Raw genomic sequence first — 20,246 nt, forward strand, 5'->3', positions numbered from 1 at the left:
ATCATGTCTTCGACATTTATGGCAGCAACAGGAGCGGCGCGATCGGTGGGTTGTCTAACGATAAACTGCCTATTATCGGGACGATCAAAATTATCTTTGGCGAACATCATGCTAGGGCCAGCTGATCTAGTAAAATCATCCGAGTATCTGGCTAGGCCTATTATCGTCGTTGCTAAGTCAACATCATTAGTAATTGACTCAATTTCTCTTCCGTCGATCATGTAAGTAGCATTCTTGAATAATGCCATAATGCCGTTGTTAACAAATCCAACTCTAAAATTTGCTCCATAAGCGGTATTATCTGCTTTAATAACTTCCCCAACAACTTCGATATATGCCTCAGATGGAAGAAAATATCTTGTCGTATCGTGAACTTGAATTTCCAAACGATTAGGTGTATTTGGTTCAACTGCGTCGTATGAAAAATACTGGAAATCACGCACGGATGTGTCTCTACCTACAGGCTCGTCCATGTCGAACACTTCGTTTGACACTTGTGCGAACATTTATTATTAAGAATTATCGTCTAAAACGAAGACCGCTACCCGAAATAAAACTTGTATTTGCAACTTCCTCTACTAGATCATTTATTTTTTTATTTGCTGCGTCGTTTATAACTTTACTGACATCAGCGGGCATTTCGCTGGTGCTAGGTAATTTGACAGGCTGCTTTTTTTTGCGCATTAAGTTTGATATTTTGCTTTTGACAACATTGAAGCCTTTACTGGCCAAATTACCAATACCAGAGATGACAGTCTCGCCAATCTTTCCTATTGCTTTTGATGCAATTTGCTTAGCTGCGGGTCCGATTTTAGGGACTACTCGTGTGACGAGGCTTCCAACAATATCACCTAATCCGTTGCCGTGAATATATTTATATACGGGCAATCGAGAGTTAACTATGCGGACCTGTCTAGGTCTGCGTTGATGTTTGTGAACAATCATGTTATTTTAATTGTGTTGTTTTAATCGATGAGTTCGTCAACGAGCTCTTTGTAAATGTGAGAATCAATGACACCGCCGCGAAATAATCGCTGGCAAATATCTGAGGCCTCGTTGATTATTTCAGAAGAATTGTTTCCGGCTCGTTTTCCTCCGATTAATATTTCGAGGCGAGATACATCGTTGACGACACTGTCAGGGCAAACGGTATATCCGCTTCCTATTTTAGTATCTTGTGGTGGTGGCGTACCTGGTCTAGGATAAGGATCCCCTGGTACCCCGCTAGGATGTTGTGGAAACGATCTTCTTCTTCCAAGTGTTTCTTGATATTCATCGAGCTCCTTTTTAAAATTTGAATATCCGATATCGAATAAATCCATCGGTTTTCCCAAACTACCAAAATAAATTAACTGCGGCCATGTTCCTGGTCCAAATGAATCAATAAATTTTTCTTTCACGAATAATTTTTTATTTTCTGGAGTAAAATTCGCAGCAATTTGTAATCTTGTAAAATCGTCTTCGAGCATATCGATATTGTCTTTCCTCAAATAATAATCAGCAGGTTTTTTATAATCAACTTTTTCTCTTAAACGAGATGCAATTTCTTCCTCGGATAATGCTCGAACTCTCTCGTCCGCAGGTGGTTCAAATTCGATTGGAGGATATATTGGTTTCCGGTCGCTCTTATCTTTTTTCTTTGGTTTTTTCTTTTTTTCCTGAGGTCGACTTCTTTCTTTTGGTCTGGCCCCTAATTCCTGTGGTTGAAATTCTTCTTTCAATTCCTGTGGTCGAAATTCAAACTCCTGTGGTTGAATATCTTCTTCTTGTGGTTGAATATCTTCTTCCTGTGGTTGAATATCTTCTTTTAATTTTGCTTTTCTTTTCCGTGAAGATTTATAATCATACGTTTCCTTTGCGGCTGTTAAAAATCTTCTGTAATATGGATCCGTTTCTCTCGCCTGTGATTTTCCCGTGTAAACTTTATATAACATATTATACCAGTTTTTACGGTTTGCGTATCTTCTTTTTCCTTCATCAGTCAGATATTCTCCTCGACCATCAAAATAATCTTCCGCAAATTGACCAAATTGATCTATATTACTATACAACGTCGAGAGCGGCTGTGATATTATTCCCCATCCCGCCTCGGTGAAATTTCCTCTTAAATCCTCGAGATGGAACGCTTTTCTTCCTATAGGTGGTTTTCTTCCTCCAGGTTTTCCTTTACTTATTTTAAAACCAATTGCAGGGGTTCCTCCTCCTGGTTGTTGCCCGTGTTGTTGTGCTAGTATTGCTAATCGTTCCGGTAATACTCGTGAGTGTTCCTCGATTCCTCTCAACACGGGAAGAATTCCACGTTTCCTGATATCCGGATCTTTTATGTCACCAAAAAAGACTCGCTCGGTTGTTTCGGTAACTGGCTTTAACCATTTTGACGATATCTCGGTAATTCCATATTGCGTATCTTCGTGCTCACGAACTTTTTCCTTGAATAATTTTTTTACTGGAATAAGTTTCTTTAGTGCCGCTAATTGTTCTCGCGCTAATCTAGCAGAATGAGGCTCTCCAACTGTGCTAGTTTTCGAACTCATATTATTTTCAAGTATATTATTTTAATGCGACGTAAAATTGGCCAAAGTAGCCCAACGTTGCAACAAAAAAATTAACACAAAAACTTATTCCCGGTAATTTATTTTTCCTGTCTCGAACGCTATATTTACTAACACACCGGCGCGACCACCCGATGCACTCGGTCTGAAATGCATGAAAATTAGCTCCCGTAGAAGGCTTTATTTTTTAATTCTGAGGCTTCTACGGAGAAAGTTCTCGTAGGAAGCTTTATTTTGGCTGGAAACGCTGGTCTGTTCAACTTCCCTGCTGCTCTCTGGACAGTCAATACACCGACCTAGAGTTCTTAACAACCTGAACACAGCTGTGACTAGCACAGTTAGCGATATCATTGGCAAATACTTGGAACAAGCAAACCTTGGGTCACAACAGGTGTCCTTGAACTATGCGACAAAAGAAGAGAACCGATAAAGGGAAAAAGATATCATGAAGGAGCTAGAAAATACAGAGAGATAAACAACATGATTAGGGAAAGCATGAAAAGGCGAAGGAATCCTAGACAGAAAGACAGTGCTGCAAAATCGAAGACAGTCAGATTAGAAATGACAACAAAACGGCATATCAATTGGTTAAAGATCTCACAACCCATAAACAACGGAAAACTACCACCATTCAAGACAAATCAGGCAAATGCCTCACAGAAAATCAAGAGATCCTCAAGCGATGTACAGAATACTGCTCAGAATTGTACAATCAATAGACCCAAGAAGATCGAGCCGTACTAAATTTCCTTCAGGCAGAAAAAATTGACGACAACCCCATTCTTCGTGAGGAAGTAGAAATTGCAGTTAGGTCACTAAAAAAAGGAAAGTCAGCCGGTGTTGACAACATACCAGCAGAGCTCATTCAAAAAGGAGGAGAAGAGATAGTCACAGTCCTAACAACAAACTACAACAAGATATGGCACACAGGAGAATGGCCCACCACATGGACTCAATCATTGGTCATCGTGCTCCCAAAGAAAGGAAACCCACATTTATGCAAAAACTACAGAACCGTCATTCTGATCAGTCACCCGAGCAAAGTCATACTGAAGATAATTTTCAACAGACTAAAGCCTCAAGCAGAGAAAATTATTGCTGAAGATCAGGCAGGCTTCCGAGCAGGACGGAGCACTACAAAACAAATCTTCAGTCTCCGACTCTTTTGCGAGAAATACCTTCAGCATCAGCATAATCTATAACACATCTTTATAGGTTTCAAAAGGGCCTTTAATAGGGTATGGATGCGGCCTTATGGGCATCTGTGAGGAAGTACAGGTGCAGGTTGTTCAGCACAGCAGTTGGAGTCAGACAGTGGTGTAAACTGTCACATTTTCCTGGAAAGGATCATGAAGGATGCGTTGCATGACCACAAGGACACTGTCAGCATCGGAGGAAGAACAATCACCAACCTTCGCTTCGCAGATGATATTGATGGTTTAGCATGAGATAATAAAGAACTGGCTGCAGAGGCGTAGCTGGGGGGGGGGGGGGGGGCAGGGGGTACATATGTCCCCGAGCGCCAAGATACAGGGGCGCCAAAATGAGGCTTACAACGTTACATTATAATAAGTAAACAAGGGTAATATTCAAAAATGTGATTAAACGGGGAGGGGGCTGGGGCGCCAATTTTATAGTTCGTCCCCGGGCGCACAATATCATAGCTACGCCTCTGACTGGCTGAGTTGGTTGAGCGCCTCTACACAAATTCCACAGCATACGGCATGGAGATCAGCGCCAATAAAAAATAAATCTGGTGACAAACAACACCAATGGCATCAGTGCAGAAAGAAAGGTCAGTGGACAGAAGCTGGAAAGAGTCACAAGCTTCAAGTACTTGGGATTAATTATCACAGGTGTGGGCTCCAGATCAGAACTATTTTTCAGGATTGCCCAGACAACAGAAGCAATACCAATGTTGAAGCCAGTATGGACAGATACCAACATTGTTTTTGATCCCAAAACAAGGGTGATGTGCTCGATTGTCATATCCATCTTTCTGTATGCTTGTGAAAGATGGACGCTCACATCAGATGTACAAAGAAGGATTCAAACCTTCGAAATGAGATGCTACCGCAAGATCGTGGGCATCTCATATATTGACCATCTAACCAATGAAGAAGTCCACAACTGGATCCAACGAGCCATCGGATCCTATGAAGACTTCTTGACCATTTTAAAAAAGCGCAAACTGAAGTGGTACGGCCATGTCTCAAAATCATCTGTACTGGCAAAAACAATCTTGCAGGGCACTTTGCGAAGGTGCAGAAGAAGAGGCAGACAAAAAAAAAAGAGGTGTGAAGATAATATTAAGGAGTGGACAGGCATGGGATTTGGAGATTCCCAAATGGCAGTAGAGAACAGGGAAAGACGAAGCGAATTGGTTGTAAAGTCAGCTGTGGTTCCCCAACGACTTCTTGGATTAAGGGATTGATGATGATGATGATGATGATGATGATGATGAACGAACACTTCAGCATATAAATATAAGAGTAACTGAGCGCTTCAGAAAAAGGCATTATAGACACATTTTTTAAAAAAATGAAAGCTTCAATTCTATAAAATAAGCGTTAATTTTCAGACAGAAAATAAAACGCTGAATTATATTGAATTTGGAAAACCTGATCTTTAGATTTCCGTACTGAGCAGATCCAATATAAACACACACACACGGACACACACACACTCCCCTCTCTATCTCTATCAGACAACGGCTAATGATTACAATGTCTGTTTCTAATCGCAGATTTTAATATATTTTTTTTTCTTCTAAGGTATGACACTCGTTGTAAAGTAGCTCCCGGTAGCTGACAATGGGAGTGTGTGTGTCAATCTTCTATTGCTCAAAGCGGTTGACTGAATATCGAAAGCGGGAGGGTGTAACTCTTTAAGACCCGAAGCGGTTGACTGGATAAATAAAAAGTGACTGGGTGTAAACTTTAAAGATTCGAAGATCTGTGGGAGGATTCCTTCAGTCTTCTTGCTATTAACATTCTTTATGGGATTAGTTTTCGGTGTACATATTATGCCGTCGTTTCACAAAAAGTGGTCTCCATCGAAGAAAAAGAAAGATCATATCTGTATTTGGTAGTTCCACGATCAAGTCTCACGCGAATCAAGGATACTCGACCTCTCAACTTGAATGAAAAAAGTTGCAAGATAGTCGCGCCGACAGTAAGCAGCAATAACGGCAGATCCTAGTAGTGGTAGTAGTAGTAGTATTAGTAGTAGTAGCAACAGCAATAGCTGTTGGCGTTGTTGATAGCAACGCGAGAAATATTAGTCGAAGTATTCTTTAAGACGAGCGATATCCATGTCGGAGTCTTAAAGCGAAATAACCGTTTAAATTTTTTTGTTTGGCCCGACAAAGTGACTTCCCTTGGACTTAAACATCAAAAGCTAAAACTGAAACAAAACTATTAAAACAAAGGGAATGCAAGAGGAACTAATATGTGAAAGGAAAGAAGTTAAATTTGTAAACTGTCTATTGTGGGATCACTTTCCGTGATAGGAGCACGTACACAACGGGTACATTTGTATTTCCTGGCTTAGCTACAATAACTACAAAATGTACAGACATAATCATCCGTATATTTTTTTTTTTTTAAGAATGTAAATAATAATAATAATAATAATAATAATAATAATAATAACGTGTGTGTGTGAGAGAGAGAGAGTTTATTAAGCATGAGCATTGACTGTTTTAAGCCTACACAAAAAGAAAGCAGTTAAGTTTCAACTTGTAAACTGCCTATTTTGTGATCACATTCCACGATGGGAACATGTACACAACGAGTACATTTGCATTTCCTGGCTTAACTACAATAGCTGTTAAATGTACAAACATAATCATCCATACATTTTTTTTAAAAAATAATAATAATTGAGAGAGAGAGAGAGAGAGAGAGAGAGAGCTCTTTTAAGCATAAACATTTAAACGTTGGCTGTTTTAATTCTACACAAAGTTTGATTTTGTATAAAATGGAGTTAGCCAAGTTTCATAAGGAATTATACTACACTGGATTTAGGTTCATGACAAATATGAACGTGGATAAAAAAAAATATATTCCATGAAAGTAGTTATAAACCGTTTGTTTCATCTGCTTGTTTACTGTTGTTGTTTGTTATCCCAGGAGATTATTGTATCGAGGGCACGACCCAAGTGTTTTGATCGCCAAGCGTGCACCAAACAATATAACTGGTGAAAATGATAAAACATTTATAACCGTAAAACTGATTGGTCTTTAGAAGAAAACAAGGCAATCCAGACGTTTATTGTCAATCACTTAGACGAATTAATCATACAAATCGGCATTTTTCCTTCTTCTTGACGGCGTACGGTGCTCTAAGCGCGAAACATTCTGACGATCTCGGCTATTTCTGCGAATGAAATATTGCCTCGCAGGTATGATCAGGAGTATTGACGGAGAGCTTTCGAATGAGCGCGAAAAAGAGAAGACATTTATAACTGTAAAATTGATTGGTGTTTAAGAATAAAATCAAGATTGATTGGTTGGGATCACGCAGGCGTATCTTTGATGTGATTGAATACCCCGAGGAACAATATACATCATGGCCAGGTGAACGAACTACCGAGCAAGTAGTTAGCAATGTACTGTTCATAAAATGGATCACATTGTTGGCTCATTTAATTTGTTTCTGTTGTGGATTACTGTTATTCGATGGATATAGTTATACAGTCAAGACTGTGTGCGCATATATTTTGTAAAAAAATATAAGTTTTTATTAAGGTATTGACCAGAAGGTGTTCTATCAATCATTATTCAGTGTATACAGTAGGCTAGAGGTTTCTATTTAAGTCCGGCAAACTTTTCACGTGGGCAGTTTGTGGTGTATTCTCGTTAACATAAATGGGAAAGGACCAGGATTTGTTGCAGACTGTTAGAAATCAGGATGCAGGATACTTAAACAAGCTTCTTCAGAAGTTTTTGAAGCCAGGGAAAAATAGTAAGTCACTTATACGGAGCACTTTGCCATATTTTTGTCTCATGCAAATGGGACATATACCGAACTCCGGGATCTGGAGACGGGTGATTTAGTTGTTATTGTTGACAGTGATGAAATTGGTTTACTCTGTCTGGAGAAATTCCTTTTATAAATATTCTTCGTGTCTTGTACGACTAGGTTCAAGAGTATTATATAGTAGCTCAGGGATCAGCAATCTTGATTTAGTTGTCATTGTTGACAGTGATGAAATTTGTTTTACTCCGGAGAAATCACTATTGTAAATAGGCTGTGTGGCTTGTACGGCTGTGTTCAAGAGAATTATTTAACAGTGTCCCGCAGGTTTTAAAATAGTCCGTAGAACATTACCGTTTAACTTAATCATTTTTTGTTGTTGTTTACTTTGAGTTTTTATTACATTACCATATCAGTTTGTCAACAAACAAACAAAAAATAATAACAAAGAAGCGAAATTATTACTTGTAGATTAATCATTTTTTGTTGGACATTCAGTGTTAAAAGGCAAAATATAAATGTTTGTGTTGTGCTATAGATTAAATGTAAACCTATACTACATTATATGTTTGTAACTTTTTGAAAATTTATTTTGAGATTTTAGCTCACTTTGACCACACACCTTTTTATATTAATTTTTGGTTTTGTTACAGGTTGTAAATTTGTTTTCATTACTTTCTTGTTATATCACATATTAAATGTTAAAAATGTTAGTATCATGCTTCTTGGCAGTTTGTATAAAAAGCAAATGTCTTAATGCATCATTTTTGTCAGTTTTAATTAATTAGTTATATGTTCCAATGGCATACTTGGAGGTTTCAATCCATATTTTAGTAGTATCCTATATAATCAACTTGTACCGACATTCTACAGAGTAACTCTCTTTACAAATCACATTTAATGATTTAAATTAAAACAGGAGCAATGAATCTTAAGATTTCTGCAATATCCCTTTCAGTATTACAGCACACAATAAATCATGTCAAGTTTACTTATTGGAGTTGTTACAAATATCTAATTTCTGTCAAAATTTAAGTTATGCATGTTGATCAATGTCTTTACACTAACAGAGGAGTATGGTACTTTGGATTCTTTCATTGAACTAAGACACACATCCCAAAATCAGGCATTATGCAAGAAGATAAGACCAAGCTGGGGTTCTACTACATGTACTTTCCTAAATCTGGAGGTCTAGAACTTTTTGGATATCATTTTTGGAAAGTCCCTGCCTTATATATTGTAAGCCCCAAAATGTGTTATCATCGTTTTAATTTTCTTTGTTGTGAACATATTAGTACAATGTCTGTTGTATTCAGGGGGCAATGGAATGAGGTATAGATCTTAGAGATTAGTAGATCATTCATTTTCTATATAGATTGTGCAGTGAAGAGAGAGAAGGAAAGGTTATGGCATGTCCAGAGATTTAGCATGTCTAGGATTTCACATAAATTCCTTTTTAGCCAGAAGGTATAGGTACATTCATTACTTGACAGAGAAATGTTGAATTGTTTCTTGTTTTTCCCACAAAATTCTGATGGGTGATAACTAAAACTGTACTAACTATGGAACAGTTTAAATTATGAAATCTACTACTCTCAGGCTAATGGACTATCACTAATTTCAAGTCCTGTTTAATCCTGAAAATTATGTGGGTGTGGGGGTGGAGTTTCAGACTTAGTTTAAGTTGACTTGAGAAAGAACAATGATTACATTATTTATCCTTTATCTTGAAGTATCTGATGTTTCATGCTGCGTTTACTTGACAAATACATGATATGCTTCTTTAGTTGGGATAGATACATACAAATCAATGGATATTATCACTTAGAAATGGATAAAAGCAAAACAATTGCATCTATTACTTAGTGTTAGATCAGAGTTTCTGAATATTTAGCGTGAGTGTGATTTAGATTTTTAATTTAGCTTTAACAAGGTTTCAGTCATATTGCTATGATGTCTGCATTGTGACAGTTTATAGTGATATCTAGCACTGGGGCATCATGCCGCACACACTGTGAGGCCGACCAGTCCTAACACTAACCTCTTAATGCTGAGCGCCAAGCAAGGCAGCTGTTAGTACCATTTTTGTAAGTCTTTGGTATGACTCGGCCATGGTTTGAAACAGCAACCTCCTGCATCAGAGGCAGATGCTCTAACCAATAGGCCACCGAGCGGTCAAATATTTAGTAATTTTACAAGTATTGTGATGTAACCATGCATCTTCCAAGAGCACAAAATATTTACTACATAGCCAGTACAGTGCACTACTTTAAGCCAGTACAGTGCACTACTTTATATTGTAATCTCATTTCTTATTTGATGTTGAGACCTTAGCAGATACAGTATTACTCAGCTTCTTCCGTTTTTTCTTCTTCTCCAAATACAAGTATTTGGCTTTGTGTGTTTAACACCATTTTTCAGCACATAATAGGTTATATATGGTGGTCAGTATGTTTGATGGAGGAAGAACCCTGCAAAAACTACTAACCCACAGGAAGCTACTGGCAAGCTTTCTCATATATCCACATTGGCTGAGCTTTGACTTAAACCCATGGCAGACAGAGATGAGCTGTCAGTGATTTGTGAAGGGACTTGCCATAGACCACTTGGCTACCTGGGGACCCAATGATTGACAGCAAAATACAAAACTGAATGGTCATTTGCATTAGTGTTATATAATCACCTTGGACATACATCTACCAAGATGTAAACTGAAAAATAATTCTGTTAAAAATGTCATTGTTTAGTTCCTCTTTTGAACTTGGGGAGAATACATCTTACTACATGATCTTCTTTTAAAATTAACCATCTTTGAGAAAAGTGATAACCTGAACAAGGCATTTAAAATATAATCACCATCTAGGTTGACACATTCTACTCAAGTGAAGATTAAAGTGGTTCGTTGTTTAAACTATTTGTATTTAACAAACAACTTGTCAACATAAAGAAAATCAACAACATTAGCTTGTTTAATCTTACTTGCACAGGGAGACCACTCCTGTGGCCTAAGTGGTTAAAGCATATGCCTTATATGTGGGAGGTCTTGGGTTCAAACCCTGGTAGAGTCATACCAAAGATATATAAAAATGGTACTAGTGGCTGCTTCATTTGACGCTCAGCATTAAGAGGTTACTGTTAGGAATGGTCACCCTGGTGTCAGGATAATGTGACTGGGTGGGACATGATGCTGCATGTCTGTGGCGTGATGCCTCAATGCTGGACATCACTATAAAACTGCCACACTGCAGACATTGTAACGATATGACAGAAGAATTCTTAAAAATCCAAATCACACTACTTGCACTGGGCTTTTATGGTATATTTACAATGCAGATGGAAGTGTGTCACACAAGTAATTAATGATGTTAACAGCTATTGATGTGTGTTGTTAATTAAGAGGAAAATGAGTTTTATACTTAAGTATGCATTTTATTCATTTGGGCACATATGTCACATCATAGGAAGTCACTGGGATGTCCACCCATTCACTTTATTTGAGGAGTTTTGGGTGTATAGAATCTTAGGATGTCCATTGGTTGAATCCAAATAAGGGTTGGTTTGATTCAGTGAAAGTTTATTATATTCTAATCCTTGTGAATCTGAATAAATACTTTTAAAATATTGCTGAAAATGTTAATTATTTCTTTAAAAGCTGCCACATGTAAGCATTTTACAAAATTTTTCATTTTATCATATTTTATTATTTGCAGTGTACTGAGAAAACATTTTTGTTAAATATCTAACAAAATATGTGATTTCTTGTTAAAACTTATAAATTTCATGATGTTGATATTAACTTTTGTGCACTAACCATCATTTTCAACAATAAAGTGATCATTGTATTCAAGTTTCATTCAACAAAGAGGTAATATTTTTTATATTTTCATTATTAAAAAATAGGATCCTTACCTGACACTACATAATAAGAAGGTTTGTGAGATATGATGGCATGAGTTATTGAGGGAGCGGCATAAATGTATTCATAGCCTTTATGTTTGAGTATAGAAATTATTGAGATTCCAGCCCTATAATTTTATTTATGCACTTAAAGAGCATGACATAACAAAATTTATACTTGCAACTGACACTGATGAAGTTAATGAATGGTTTAGACCAGGATTTATGGGTTGGAAACCATTAAGATCCTCGCCTCATAACCATGTCTACATGTACAGTGTATATTTACTAAACATGAACTAATTCGTACATGCTGCCAATGTTGACACACAGTTTACCCCACCAATGGATCATAGTTGAAAACTATATAGTTCCCCAGTCTATAACATTATATACACTTACTGGGCATGAAAAGACTAAGTTAAGTATGGAATTTATGTTTTTTATGGGATTCATCCTAATGGGCTATCGCAATGTTTCATTGGGCAAGGCACTTGACTTATTTAATGTCTTGACATCAGACTTGCACTCCAGAGGTTGTATGTCAGTTGTCTGTGTGTCCATGGGAAAGGCACTTGGCTCCCATTTCCAGACCAGACTGTCCTTGTATCACAGTGGACTCAGTGTCATAACTTGAAAACTGTACAGATCTCCACCCTATGACCATGTACCATGCATTCCTGGGGTAATGTTAATCTGGTATTAGGGCAAAATAGTTACTTTTGTTTATGTCCTGTTATCCCAGTGTCATAACATGGAAAACTTGGAGTCAGCCCACATGTCATAACAAGAAAACTGTTAAGATCTCCACTTTATAATCACATATGACATATACCATTGGTAATGTTAATGGGGCAGTTTGGGCAAAATAGTGACCCTTGTCTAATTCATGAGATTTCATGTCATCATACTATGGAAGTAAAGTTGACTTCATCATGTTGAGATTTGTTACCTCCCTGTTTCCTAAATGAATCTCATTGGTACTGTACCCAAAATAGTTAATCTTCCTTTAAATTTCGTTATAAAATTCATATGTTTGGAGTACAAGGGCAGAAACATGGATTAATATTGACATTTTATATGATTTTACTGCTAGACATTCAAATGTTAAACCTGCAGAAAGTGAGTCAAGTCCCAAGATTTTTAAACCCCAAAACTAAAAGCCACATGCTTAAATAAGTTTTGAAATCATCCAGTATTTCACCTGAAATCAGGATAAGATGGTTTGTCTCAAATAAGTATTTGTCACCTACTTTTTGGAAATCGGTGCCTAATTTTTTAAGGCATTGATCAACATGCATAACTTAATGAAGTTATCAAGCAGCTTTTCTGAGTTGACATAGAACATTGCAGTGTTTTCAGAATGAGTATTTGGATCATTTTAATGCTATTTAACTTGCAGAGCTATTAGGCAAAAAAATATATGTGTTTCCTATTGCACTTCTTTTAACATTAGGGTTGGTAGGTAGGGTTATTTTTGAACATTATATATATTATAATGATTAGTATATTTAATATACTAAGCACTGCAAATACTAGGCTAAACCAGTTCAGTTAGATGCATAAACCAATTTTATTTTGTTTTTTGTTGGGTATGGGGAATGCCTGGGGTTGGCAACAAAAAATGGGCAGTTGGCTGACTGGAAAAAATTTTTTTTTGTGTGGCCTTAAGTCAGCAGTTGTTGATGAACTTATATGGTCATTACAAAATTTGACCCCTTGTTCACTTTGCCTGGTTTCCCATCCCAATATATCCATGAGGAAGAATTCACTTTGCCCAAAGGTTTTACTAGCGTGTGACGCCTATTAGGACTGATAAAAGTCCATAGCCTGACGTCTTAGACAATTTATTTTTGAAATCTGACACTTTTGCAAGGTGCTAGTCTGGGACAAGTGCTTATTTCCTATTTTAAAACAAGATGGGTAAGTGCTAAATTTTGTGCTTTAATCACATTATCTACCCTTTGTCCTTCATGTCCTCTGGGTGTACTGAATGCAGGAATCTTACCTATATCCATTTATTCAATGACATTCTATATCACATCTACGATATATGTACTGTTAAGTGGTCATTGATAACTGTTGCTTGTGCAGGGATTCTAATTACCACTGGACTGCATATTGGGTTAAGCTGCAGCTAAATCATCAATCAATCAAAACACTTCAAACAGACCAAAGCCAGTACAATTAGTTGGCACTGTTTGAGTCTTGTTTTATTTTTTAGTTGCCCAAGTCTGCATAAAATTATGCATTATATTAAGCTTTTGGAGCTTGAAAATTGCAACAGCTGTGTTCTCTTAATGTAAATTTTGTTGTTGTTAGAATTCTCTTTTATTGGAACTGTTTCAACAAAGCGCATCAATTGTGTAATGTTTGAGATATCAAAATTATATTGATTGTAATGAGATTAGATGAAGCTGCATAGGTTAAATCTTGGCAGATTTGTGAGGAATATGAACTCCCATGTTAATCATCATAAATTGTGATTTAGTCTGATTTTTTTCTGTCTCGTGTACAGATAAACTTTAGTTTTTGAGTGGTTATCATGTGTACCTTTTCAGTGGCAACTTACACAATATCTTTGATGCCAGCTGCAAGGCAGCAGATGGTTCTTGTGAGGCTGACCAACATAAATCAATAGTTATCTAGTTACGATAAGTAAAACAACTTTTGAGAGATTTGGTGAATTCATCATGGAATAGGACATTCCTATGGGCCCGAAAAAAAGAGAATTTAATGGAATATTATTAGCTTTATGCACATGGTATCTTAATTTTGGAAGGAAAAATTCAGTGATGACCTAAGAAACAATGCAACATTTACTTGGCATGAGGCTGTTGAGGATCATTTATTTGCCATTCAGGTACATCAGGCTAATTTGTTAAAGAAAATATGATGTATTGCTTAAAAATGAATTGACAGCCATGATTGTTTCTTTGTCCAGCATCTTAGAGAGTTTATTGATTTGAAATGGAGTTAAGCTAATTACTGGTAAATAAATTACATGTAATAGAGGAAAGAAAATGTAATAATTGAGGAAAGAAGATGTAATCTCTCTTTTGATTCCTTCAAGCCGCATCACACAAAAATAAAGAATGGCAAGGTAAAGGCATTGTGAATGACAGTTATCACCTGCCTTAAATTTTCTTTTGTTTATTATACTACTACTATTTAACAATGATGATCGCTAGCATTCTGATGATAGTATATATATTGATGACACAAGAATACATACATAATGTTCTGAATTATTGCATGGAAACAAAGTATTGTTTTTGCAACTCATGCTTTGCAGGCTGGGACTGCAACTTTTTCCAAGGAGGGAGTCCTGGACTGCAATTTTCAAAATCCCATGGAGAACTCTGATTTAGTTATTATTATACCTACATTAGTGCTGGTCTTCTTTATGAACCAAATAAATGTTAATTGTTACGTTTTTAATTGATTCCATGAAAGATCAGCTGTCCATGTGCAGTTTTGAGTGTGTATCTAAATAATTAAGGAGTTATCAAATTTTTTGTATAACTGTATGTTATAATCAGTTGAATGGGGCCCTGTCATCTCACCTCTCTCTGCGTTGGTTTCGAGTCTTGGGTTCGGCATATGTGGGTATGTGAGAAAGCTTGCCAGAAGCTTCTTTTGGGTCGTTGGTTCTTTCCAGGGTTTTCTCAGCTTCTTCCTCCACCATTAATACTGGCCGCCATGTATAGCCTATCTTGTGCTGAAAAATGGCATTAAACCCTTACAACAACAACATAATCAGTTGAAAAGTAGCTGCCATCTTTGTGTGGGGAGTACATAGCAGTGCTAGAAAAGTGTGGAAATCCATGGTTTTCCCTGGGCAACCAATTTTGAAAAACTGGTTGCCCAGTAAATTATTGCAGTTGCCCCCAATATTGTTTTAATGAACATTATTCAGCTACTTTCGACATATACACCTATAGTTATTCCATATTGCTTGCAGTATTTGAAACTCAACAGTATACATGCTAACAGAAAGTGTCACACACATTCACAGACTTATTTAATCTATTTGAGATAAGTGAATAAAAGGTATTTTATTTCCTTTTCATGATGGAATCTTTTTTGGCCAATCCTGACCAGAAACTTTTCCATATTTTATGCTTATCTGAGCTAACCTCATTATGGTTCACATTACTGATAATCTGATAATATTGATCCTGTGTTTGAACTGTGGGATTATTAAAAAATTGTTAGCTATTACCCCACATAGCCAATATAACTGGCAGCAGTAACTGTGATTGGTTTGATTACGTAGACTTCCCATATTCCTTTAGCTAAAGTTAGCCAGAAGAAACATCTGTCACAGCAAATACCCAGTGAGAAAGCATAAAAGCATCTTTGGCAGTCATTGTTTCAAGTTAACAATGAAAGAAACAACTACCATATGTTGGTGTGTTGACAAAAGTGAACATTCTCAAGTCATGCTTCTTCAGAATTCCTTAAATTTTTTCCATTTTTTAAAATATTTTGACATGATACCTTTTTGATAGTGATTTTTGGTTCATCAAATGGACTTTCACATTTGGCTTTCCCAGGCTTCTTGGCATTGGATTTTTCTACCCTTGCTAATGATTTTTTCAAACATTATATGTCAACTTATTATTACATGTATTATTATTATTATTTTTGTAAATTGGTGTTAGTATTATTGTTATTTTTAAAAACAATAAAAATTACAACAACAGTTCCAGATGAATAAGACTTATTTTGATTATGTGTTTAAAGTGACTTTTATGGAATTTAATGGTCCATTATTGGAGGACAATTACCATGCACTTTCTAGATCCATTGGAAAACACTTATGAACATTTCAGGAACTGTCTTGATGCTAGACCAGATATCAGACATGAACATGACCATAGTTCACATCCTAGTTATGAAACATGTCTGTCTGTCTCTCTCAATATATAATTTACTTAATTTAGTGCTAATCTCATGGCCTGTTGATCCATTGTTGTATAATGTTGTATCATCTGTAAACATATTGGTGGTGGATAGCTCAGTGTGATATGGTAAATTATTGATTTACAGCAGAAAGAGTAATGGTCCAAGAACTGATCCGTTTGGAACACCTGACTTTATCATTTTCTTATCTGAAAGTTTGTTTAAAATAGCAACTTGTTGTCTGCCTTGAAGATAGGATCAAAACCATGATAAGCTTTCATGGTTAACTTGATGTATGCTAATGTTTTCTAGCAGGATTTTGTGACTTGCCAGGTCAAAAGCCTTTGTAAGGTCAAGAAACACTGTATATATACAAGGTTGCCTTGATCTGTTGCTGTTAACCAGTCATCCACCATTCTAGTTAGTGTAGTCTGGCATAAATATCCTTCACAGAAGCCTGATTGTTGTGAATTTGCAAATTAATTGATTGTAGGTAGTTTCTAAATTCATTACAAACAAGTCTTTCTAATATTTTTATAAGTGATGATAAAATTGATATTATATGGAGAAATAAATGTGTTTGAAAAATGTCATTTGAAGAGAATAATACATTGTACATGCTATGGATTGAAAGGCATACGTCTCATTCACTATAGGCAAGTGACTGACATTCTGGACAGGTAATTTGTTTTGAAACTACTTATCCAGAACAAGTGATGAAATAAATATCTTATCAGCTTTGTACACAGTCCATCAAAAGACAAATGGACATACTCAACTGAGATTTGCCCCATGGCAGTTCCTACCCACAGGAAGCTGCATGTACTAAACAGACATAAGCATCAGGGTGCATATCACCACAAGCAAGGGGATGCATGTTTTACAAACACAGAATTCTACTTATACATGTCTCACATTCCATGAAGACAATTGCAAATCAGAAATTGGTTGTGTCAGGAAGATAGGAACACACCCAGGTCATTGAATTTGTTGATATTGGTCATTAGTATGTTACAATGATTAGATACATGTAATTACATTACACTGTGATCCCTTCCATGCATTTTAATTGGCTGATATCTCATGTGCAAGGGAAGATTATGGTCATTAGATGCATGTACCTTTTGCTGTGTAATTGGTGTTTTGATTGTGACATTTTTCATTTGTACCATTTGGCATTGTTCTTGATTTGTGAATATGCTTGCTCTTTATTTGATCACTGTACCAAGTCATGTATTTTGTTTCTACCATTGCAGTTAAAGAAGGTGAGTTAATGCATTTTTATGCATGTATATTAGATTTGATGTGGTATATATCATACAGGTACGTGGATTTTGATACTTTGTCATTTTCATTGTGAGAAAGCTTGCCAGTGGCTTCTTGTGGGTCGGTGGTTCTTCCCTGGGTTTTTTCGGGTTCTTCCTCCACCATTAATACTGGCCGCCATGCATAGCCTATCATGTGCTGAAAAATGGCGTTAAACCCTACAACAACAACAACAACATTTTCATTGTGTATCATACAGTGTGACATTATATTTTATCACCATAACAGTATGTACTGATTTATCGTTACAGTTGTAATCTGTACATGGGGGCAGGAGTCATTCCAAAATATTATGGTTCTGAAGATTGACTTTGAAAGAATCTGCACAATTTGTCCATGTTTGGTTTGCTAATAGAAAGATTTTTTTTATATATTTAGGGGTGAATTTATGTACTATATTTTGGGGGGTTTATGTTTTGACGGGCTCCTTGATCCTGATCAATCATTCCTGGTTGCTCTTAGATTATTGTAATGGAAGTGTTTTCTTTACATTTTAATTGTGCCACAGACATAACTTTTTGGCTTTCATTTCAGTACATGAGGTGAAAGTTACAAGACTGAAAGCAGCATTCTGTAAATTATGAAGATGCCATCATGATTGTGATTTCTTTGATTGTAAATCTTCCATAGTCAAGATAATAAATTGTGCAGCGATTTTTAAAATGCCTATCAACCATAATATCTATGACTGAATTTCCATTTGTTTTGGTTGCAGTGCACAAGTCATACAGAAATCATGAAATTAAGTCTGAAGTTTCCACAGTTTTAGCCTGTACATCTCCATTTTGATGACCTATTCATGTATTGTTCTGTGAATGCTCACCTATAAGTTGAGTCCAACTGCAAACAAAATGGAACCTGATCTGCTGTAGCATAATGTGCCTGCAGATTAGGATCTGTGTTGCTTGTTCTACTGATTACTCCTAACAAACTGCAGAGACCCAGATCTAATGACGCATTATGTGACAGCAGATCTGGGTCCATGCAGTTTGTGGTTCAACTTGCCTTATAAGCGAGTATATATATACATGTATGTATGTATGTATGTGTGTGTGTATATATATATATATATATATATATATATATATATATATATATATACACACACACACACTGTGTGTCTATATATATATATATATATATATATATATATATATATATATATATATATATATATATATATATATATATATATACCTTAGTAGAGATTCCAGGTTTTTCTCTACAATTAAGGTGTTTCTTTGTACTGTGTATTAAAAGAAAATGTTTTTTTGCATTGCACAGCAGTTTTAATTACAGATAACATAAGTCATGCAGAAGTTTCCGATAGTAATCAGTTTCAAGATATATGACAATATGTAATTATAACATCTATTTTGTGCAGGTCTGTTTCAATTTTCCATGGAGCTGTGTGCATGTCAGCATAATAAGGCCTGGTCATGGAGCCGGGTGCATGTCAGGCTTAATTAGGCCTGGTCAGTGAGCCATGGAGCCGCGTGCATGTCAGGCATAATTAGGCCAGGTCAGTGAGCCATGGAGCCGCATGCATGTCAGGCTTAATTAGGCCTGGTCAGTGAGCCATGGAGCCATGTGCATGTCAGGCTTAATTAGGCCTGGTCAGAGTTCCAGTAGTGACATGAAGAGCAAGAACATGTAATAATTGCATATAAGTCACATCCAATTGCAAAGTGCAAAGACCCAGATCTACCAGCCCATAATGTGCTAGCATATCAGGGCCTGTGCAGAGTATCAGGTATAATGATCTTCATGTACTGTAAATACACTATTAAGTCAAATCAAACTGCAAACAACAAAGATCCTGATCTGCCATGGCATAATACACCTTGCAGATCAGCATCTTTGCTGTTTGTTTACTGATTACTTCTTACATTTGAATCCTGGTCTTGATTGAACTAAAAGTCATAGACTTTGATTCTAAATATTTAGTATGAGAGATGAAAATTAAATGAAACTTCTACTTTGAATCTGGAAATTGAAGTGGCTGAAAATTGGACTTGATTGTTACAAGTTTTGCTAAATCATGAGCCAGAGTTAGGCATCCTGAAGCACTTTTGGACTCCCTACCAAAAACTGTTAGAACTCACAAATGCATTATAGCATACCGTAATTGTTTCAACATGATTTAAGGATAGAGACTTGTAGAAGAACTGAACTTTTGCCATTTTTTTAATGGGGAGGTAAAACATTTCGGGAGGGGCTTCAATAACATTGTGTTCATTGTCAGAGTTTTAAAATTTTCATATATTTATGTCCATTGTATGCATTAGCATAGCAGTGTATGCACACAGGCACATGAGTATTGCTAGAAAAATAAAAATGCCTTGTTTGAAAGACATAGGAGGGTTCCCCAAACCCCATCCATGCCATCATACTTAAGGTACATACATCAGAAAAATGCCATACTTCAGATTTACATACATGTATCTGTGAAAGGTGGGATTGGCCTGGATTGGTTACTGTGCTGTATCCGTTGGCAAGACACTTTGTTTTCCATGGCATAATGTAACCTTCACTGTGTTGCTGTGCCAAAAAGTTCAAACCAAACCAGTCTAGGGCAGCAGA

The 20,246-nt window shown here is 36.4% G+C and overlaps 1 protein-coding gene across 2 annotated transcripts in view; it reads left to right on the forward strand.

Annotated features, from left to right (window-relative positions):
- The first annotated feature begins 7,140 nt into the window (after positions 1–7,140).
- LOC149803803 (uncharacterized) overlaps positions 7,141–20,246 on the forward strand; it is a 363,874-nt gene continuing 350,768 nt past the window's right edge. For both annotated transcript variants that reach the window (XM_089953611.1, XM_089953612.1), the window contains exon 1: positions 7,141–7,520. In XM_089953611.1, the coding sequence (XP_089809737.1) occupies positions 7,424–7,520 (97 nt within the window). In that variant the 5' untranslated portion in view covers positions 7,141–7,423. The remainder of the gene's footprint in view (positions 7,521–20,246) is intronic.

This window comes from Sinohyriopsis cumingii, chromosome 3 (genome assembly GCF_028554795.1).
Source record: "Sinohyriopsis cumingii isolate HCF-2022 chromosome 3, ASM2855479v2, whole genome shotgun sequence".
NCBI lineage: Eukaryota > Metazoa > Mollusca > Bivalvia > Unionida > Unionidae > Sinohyriopsis > Sinohyriopsis cumingii.